The following is a 6,829-nucleotide window of genomic DNA, read 5'->3' as shown; positions in this document are numbered from 1 at the left end:
ATTCCAGTCCCAAGGCCGCAGAGGCCGGTCGGGCGTGGGTGGCTCTTCGCTGAAGGCAGGAGGAGGGCCGGGGCTGCAGCGGGTGGTGTTGCCCGGTAAGGGGATCCGTGTTGAATAAACAGCGTGTATTTTGCGCAGGTCTCTGGCGCTGTGTGTGGCGGGGCGGGCTCCTGGCAGCGCGCGGGCGGGGGGGAGAAGCGGAAGCCTTCGGGACGTGGCTCCGGCTCTGCCGCGTCCATAGCTACTGGTTGCGGGCAGGCCCGAGCCCCCGCATGGCCCGGGGGGACGGAGGTGTCAGCCGGGCCCCGGGGTGACCTCGGCCCGGGCCGAGCTCCCGCTGGAGCGGGCGCAGCGCCCCCCCACAGCCCCGCGCCTGCCCTCGTGCGCCCGGCCCGAGCGCTGCACGGAACCGAAGGGCCGGGGCTGGGCGGGGAAGGTGTTCGGTGTCGGACCCCGCCCGCCCCGGGCAGCAGGTGAGGCGCGCCCGGGCCCGGCGCGGAGGCTCCGGGCAAGGCGCCTGTGCCGGGTCTCGCGGTCTGTCTCTCTCGTGAAGGGGGCAGAAGGCAGAGCAGCGGCGGTGGCAGTGGCACGCAGGCGGCCGGGGGTTGTGTGGCTGGAGCTTTGCTCCCCGCCCCTTGGGACCTGGGCCTGAGGAGCCTGGACACGGGGAGTACTGGGGCACCTGGGAAAATGTGACCACTTGCTACCCTTTCCCAAAGTAAATGAAGTGAAGGAAGTGCGATTACTTGTGGGGGGGAGGAGGAGAAATATGTGCTACGTTTGTTGTGGGTTGGGAGGTCTCTGGACATTCGTCCACACTGGGGATCTTTTAATCTATCTGCTCATCACTGTACAAACACCTGGAGTGTGATACAGTGCGTCATTACACTTAAAAATAGAGCAGTAATAATGCTGTTTGAGTCCATCTCTTACGCAGCATCTTTTTATTCTGCTAAGTCAGCGCTGACCCTTGTCTTGTGACTCGGTAGTTATTGAAAGATGCTTGGCATTCAGTGCAAATCAGTCGCTTCGCGCAGCAGCCTCCCCTGGTCATGACGACAGTGCATGCTGGCTGTCAAAGGAGTGGAGTTTGTAGGATGGACAGCTGAAAGCTCGTCTCTCTGCCTCTCCTCAGTCACTAGCTGACAAGGGGACACACCAGTTCTGACCTTTTCCTCTCTTCCTATGCTTGGAAACGTTCCCCAACGGAAGGCTCTGGAATGAGCAGCTAGGTAGCAATCTTACCACTTCTCCCTGTACCCCACAAAACCTCTAGTCTGCATCCATCACCACAGCCAGCAGTTTTTAACATTTTTCATTCTCTACCCACCCCTTATGGAAAGGGCATAAGAGCTCACTTGCTGTTTTGTGTCTGTAGGGAATAAGGTTATGTAGCAGGATTCCAGAGCTGAAGGTCAGCCCAGCCAACTTTCCTAATGGAGGAGGTAAGAACTTGAAGTACCCTTCTCTGTGTCCTTTCACTTGAGCTGGTTAGTACAGCTAACACAGTTCTCTGCCATGCAATTGCAAGACTTCTGCCTGCTGCCCCTGTATTCCCCTTGCCTTTTTCCACCCTTTTCCCCACCACCCCTCCCCAGTGTCCTGTCAGGCTTTCTGGGACTGCTTTCTTCCAGGTCAGGCCTTTTTTTCCCCAAATCATGGAGTCACATTCTCTGACTGACAGTTGGTGCCCTCTAGATCCTGACTGATGCAGCAGTCAGAAACATTTCCCAAATTGCTCCAAAAGCCAAAGCTATGTTGTTCTGTGAATGTCTCTCAGCTTAAGATTTGTAGTTTTAAAGGGCTGCACTAACACTACATCCCTGTTTCACTCTGTTCCTTTTCTACTCCATCAGAAAATATATTTTACCCAAACTATTATTTTACCCATTGTTCTATTAGGGCCAACTTTATTCACTTGATGATAGTCTTTCAGACACTACTCCTTTGCTCCATAGCACAGGGAGCATCAGGTAGGAACAGCAAAAATCATGTTGAGAGGTTAAACATACAGACAGCTCATAATATCATGAAGAATTTCTAAGTTGACATAAACTGCCCAGATCATCAGAGTTGTATGCAAGGAGCTGCATTTCCTGACAGAAAAAAAAATCTTATTAAATTGAGGAATGGTTCCAAAAAGGAAATCCCATCACTTGGGACCTTTAAAACTAGAGAAGAAAAAAAAAACACTAGGAAAAAGTACTTTAAGAAATGGCTTGTCCTCACTGATAGTCAAGCAGCCAGTCTGTTTTCATAAATCTTTTCTTTCTCTAACCTCAAAGATGATGGGGCTGTACTGAATCAGATAAATCAGTGCCAGAACCTGTATTGAATCAGGTAAATCAGTGCCACAGCCCATGCTAATTTGCTTCTACATTGCTTTGCAGTGTAGTTTGAGCTACTGAACTTCATTCAGAGAATTTGAGGATAGAAGAAACTGTTAAATTATTATAGCCTGAACTCCTGCATAACGCAGGAGAGACAACTTTAGAATACACATTTCTTTGATGTAACATCCAAGAAGGCTGGGGATGATGGTGTGTGTATGCACACCCAGGCTTTCTAAAAGTGGTGTGTGCATCCCAATATCCCAGGCTCCTCAAGGGACATTTCAAGATGAGCTGGAATGGTGCATCTTACAGCTGGAGATGGGCCTCCTTCGCCTCAACCCAACTCCAAAACAAGGTATGTGGCTTCTCTTAGGATCTGCCATTCAATCCTAAACTTTCTTCTGGCTCAGTAAATCCAAAAGCCTTTTTTGGTTCTCAGCACCCTTCTGCCTTCTCTTCTTGTTAGCTTGTAATTAGGTTCATCCTACATTGGACCTTAGGACAGTGATTCTCAGTTAATGTGCCATGAAATCCTGTCAAGGGTACCATGTAATTGTAACACTGTTAGATGCACATGTTGGGTGTGCAAACATGATTCACAAGATAAACCCAGAGATTTCAAGTAGGAACCCATAATGTTCTGACCTGTTGTGGTCTTTTTGAGTTCTTCACGACAGAAGGATTGTTCTATTATTTTTGTGCAGTCAAAAATGAGTGGAAACAGCTGGTATTTTCAAGTGGTGCCTTGAGTCTACAGAAGTTGGGAGCCACTGCCTTAAGGCTCACTTAACTAATTAATGGGATGCTATATTCTGTTCCACTTCGAATTCCTTCTGCCTAAGCACCTGTACCATTTACTTCTATGATCTTGAGTTTCCCCCTTCTTCTGCTTTGTTTCTGCTGTCCTTATTTTCTTTTTAGTCTCTGCCTTATTCTTTCTAGGCCTGCTTGCATAGTGTACTTTTAGTTCAGATTTGCTATAGTCCCACAGTCTCAAATAAGTACCGAGAGTGCATCAAGCACGATCAAGCCTGTAAATGTTTGTAGCCTTATTTCTTTAAGCACATTTATCGTTCCTGAAGAAGAAAATTCACAGAAGAATCTTGATTTCTTATTAAAATACTGCCTTCAACTGTACTGAGGGACTTATAAAGGGAATTACATTTTTTCCATACAATTTCAGCTCATCCTCATGGCCCCTTCCTGTAGTGACCAATACTGAATGCTGCAAGGGAAGGTGCAACCTTCACTGCAGTGCATCTGGCTGAGTGTTATGCTATATATTGCCCAAACATTAGAGCATTTCTGTTTCTACCAGTTCATCAAACAGTGTCGTGTAGTTAGTGCCAGATACCAGGGTGATAGGTAGGATAGAAATAGGTACATAAGTGCTTAGGAATAGGTTTTGTACCAATACAACTTTGCATATCAGTTTGTAAAAGTACTGAAGATCCCTTTCAATAAACCAGTTCTGTATGTTCTGTGACTACTCAGTACCCCAATCAGTGACCATTCCAGTTCTTGTCCAGTTAAAATGGTGCTTTGAGCTTATCTGTAGAAAATAGAATCATTTTCCTCCTTCACTGTGCTTTATGGGGTCTTGTCATCCTGGTTTCTTGTGTCTGTGTTCATCTTTTTCTCGAGTTTAGCAGAGGAAACACAGCAGATCCTGAAGGTCCTACGCTCCCACAAGGCACCCTTTGTGAAGAAGCGACAGGTGATGAATCGTGTGTTTGGAGATTATCGACTTAAGATGGCTGAGGAGCAGAAAAGGGCAGAGAAAGCAGGTGAGGCCTGGCTTTACCTGGGATGTACAGTATATCCAGTTCTTTCTGTGGTGTCTATGCATTAACAAATAGCCTTTCATGAGGGCTTTCTTCCAAATACTTCCCATGAAGCCATCAACCTTCTTCCCTTCAAGTCCTGTTGTTCATGGGGCAACCAAAAGCCTTTAAAGCAGAATGGGTTTTAGGCACATATACTCCCAGAGGTGAGGAGGTTAAGTCATGACTGTCAGTGCATACTGTCTGGCATTGCCCTGATGTAGCCTACAGTGTTAAGGAGAGCTGGTAGTTTTGGAGCCCTATTAGTGAGAGCTGAAGTTAGGGCTAAACAAGGCTCTGAGAAGAAAGAAAGTGCAGAAAAGGGAACTCCAGCCAAGGCTGCCTGGCTGTAGTTGTGCATGAGGTTAGTAGGATGGAGAATGGTGCTCAGATTTAGATAAACTGGAGCTGCTTCCCTTTCCCCACTGCTCACTGGGTAGTCCCAAATTCCAGGCAGTGTAGGGACAGCTCTGCTTTGCTTGGGTAATTTCCCTATCCTTCCTTGCAGATGCCAGCAGAGTTCTAACTCTTGTTCTTCTATACAGACACATTCTGCATACACAGGCATTGTGTATCCCCTGGAGAGATGAATTGCTACATAGCTGATATCAACATGGCAATATTTTCTTCTTTTTAGCTATGAAACCTGGGAAAGTGCAGATACAACAAGGGAACATAAAGGCTTCAGGGAGCATGGTGTATAGGAAGCGATCTGACCAGACTTCTGAAGTAAACACAAGCTGGTTCACACCATCTGACAACAGTTTCAGGTTCAGCTTTACACCTGAAACAGAAACACAAACAACCAATGAAACTGTGGAAGAGGCACACAAGACAGATGGCTCTGAACAGAAGCAGATTGGTACCAGTTCCTCAGAAGTAAAAGATTTGAATGGAACATTAAACTTCTCTGTCTCTGGACAAGGACCTGAGTTTGCTTTCAATTTTGTCATCTCAGATAAAGATAATTCTGTTCTTCCATCTGTTTCTACAGGGCCCACCATGGAGAGTATAACACAAGATAAGACATTAAGTGGCTCACCCTCCACAGGTCCAGCACTGACACTAGAGTGTTCAATCCTGCCAGACACTAATATTTCCCAAACTATGGACAGCATGGATGTAAAAGAAGGGAGAGACCTTCCCATATTAAAGACCCCAAAACTAGAGACAGTCTCCATAAGTGAGACTAAGGCAGAGAAAACAGCAGTAGATGGAACATCCAAGAAGGAAAAAAAGAAAAAGAAACCATCAAACAATAAGAAAGAATTGGAAGAGAATGAGGTCAGTAAGAAGGTGAAGATGGGAGCCAGTAGTCATCAGGATAGTAGTGCACCTCCCCAGGACCAGACCCCACAGGTATGTGAGTTTCTGACTAATAAGAAAACAAAATCTCACTATTAGCACTACCAGCCCTTCCTCAGTTGGGAGAGTTAGTGTATTTTCTAAATCAGTGCATTAGCAGGCTTATTTCAAGAAGTTTACTGTGTTCATTTCCTGAGCTTATTTGGATCAGAATCCTAACAAGATGGGCAGCTCACCTCGGCCCTCCTCCTTAATGTATGACTGGACACAAAAAGAATTCTGCAGGCATTCAGTGACTTAGACCTCTTTATGTCTTTGGATGGTAGATAGTATTAATTTGGAATAAAAGGCAAAATTAAGATGCAGGGAAATTAACTGACTTTCTCAAGATCCAAGTTGTGGTAAGGCCAGGTATAAAGTCCTGAAAAACACTGGTGTCCCACTCCTGGTCACAGAACGTAAGTGAAGGCACCAGATACATTGGTGTATTTGGTAGCTATGTTGGTCTGAGACAAGAAGACATACAAAAAACTAGAACTCTTGGTTCCAAAATGATACCATTGGGACATTTGTTAATGGGCCATCAAAGCACACCTCACTGTTTTCAAATGCTATGCTAAAGTTCAGGGTCTCTGTTACGTTTTTCTGAATTTGGTGCTAAATCAGAAACCCTGGAATGGGGAGCCTTCAACAGGGAAAGCAGCAGGTGCATGCTTCCACTTGTGCTAGGCTTGTTGGGGTCATGAGAGTCACCTCACGCTGGGTGAGAGGTGTGTTCTGTCCATCAGGCCTTTTAGTTCTAAAAGCTTGCAAGTGCACTGTGTTTCTTGTGACTTGGGCAGCTGACAGTTAGGAACTGGACTGAACCCATAAGCTAACATCAGAAGAGGCAACAGCCACCCTAGACCAGACCCATCTCTGAGGTGAAAAGCTCCCACAGACATAATCCTGTCTCCCAAGGCATCCTTCCTTCAGATATGAGGTCCCAGTGAAATAAGGACCTGAAGGGAATTTATAGCCCATCTAGTCAGAACAATGAGGTGCTGACAACAGAGAAAATATTGCAGGATCTAAATAATGGCAGAAGGCAGGAGGCAAATGAGCTACTCCCTCTGTCAGTCCCCAGTGTGTTGACTAAGCTAGATAGTACTTGCTTTCTTCCACCTTCACCTTTGCTGGCACTGCCTGGCTAATCCTTTTATACCGGGGTGGGCAAAATATGGGCCGCGGGCTGAATCCAGCCTGCGAGGCCATTCTATCCGGCCTGCAGGCCCCCTAAAAAAATTTAGAAAATTTAATATTTGTCTGCCCTTGGTTCCTATCAAAAGTGGCAGGAGCCAAGGGCAGTAGGACCCAGGGGAAACCCTG

At 46.6% G+C, this 6,829-nt stretch overlaps 2 protein-coding genes across 6 annotated transcripts in view; both read left to right on the top strand.

Moving 5' to 3' along the window:
• The window catches only part of AMDHD2 (amidohydrolase domain containing 2), a 20,037-nt gene extending 17,861 nt beyond the window's left edge, over positions 1-2,176 (top strand). Inside the window, exon 13 of the transcript XR_002095693.1 lies at positions 1,510-2,176. The gene's annotated coding sequence lies outside the window, so the exon portion shown is untranslated. The remainder of the gene's footprint in view (positions 1-1,509) is intronic.
• The window catches only part of CUNH8orf33 (chromosome unknown C8orf33 homolog), a 25,327-nt gene that overhangs the window by 5,245 nt on the left and 13,253 nt on the right, over positions 1-6,829 (top strand). Inside the window, exons 1-5 of one of the 5 annotated variants that reach the window (XM_019507644.1) lie at positions 457-473; positions 1,379-1,445; positions 2,598-2,688; positions 3,983-4,120; positions 4,794-5,515. In XM_019507644.1, coding sequence (XP_019363189.1) covers positions 1,437-1,445; positions 2,598-2,688; positions 3,983-4,120; positions 4,794-5,515 — 960 coding nt within the window. In that variant the 5' untranslated portion in view covers positions 457-473; positions 1,379-1,436. Of the gene's footprint in view, positions 1-456; positions 474-631; positions 1,446-2,597; positions 2,689-3,982; positions 4,121-4,793; positions 5,516-6,829 lie in introns of those variants that run through there. The other 4 variants (XM_019507641.1, XM_019507642.1, XM_019507640.1 and 1 more) reach the window with 4 other exon arrangements.

The sequence above is a fragment of the Gavialis gangeticus genome, unplaced genomic scaffold (assembly GCF_001723915.1).
Source record: "Gavialis gangeticus isolate Ggan-Ray unplaced genomic scaffold, GavGan_comp1, whole genome shotgun sequence".
NCBI lineage: Eukaryota > Metazoa > Chordata > Crocodylia > Gavialidae > Gavialis > Gavialis gangeticus.
The sequence above is the reverse complement of the archived record's forward strand: the minus strand, read 5'-3'. Positions and strand labels throughout refer to the sequence as shown.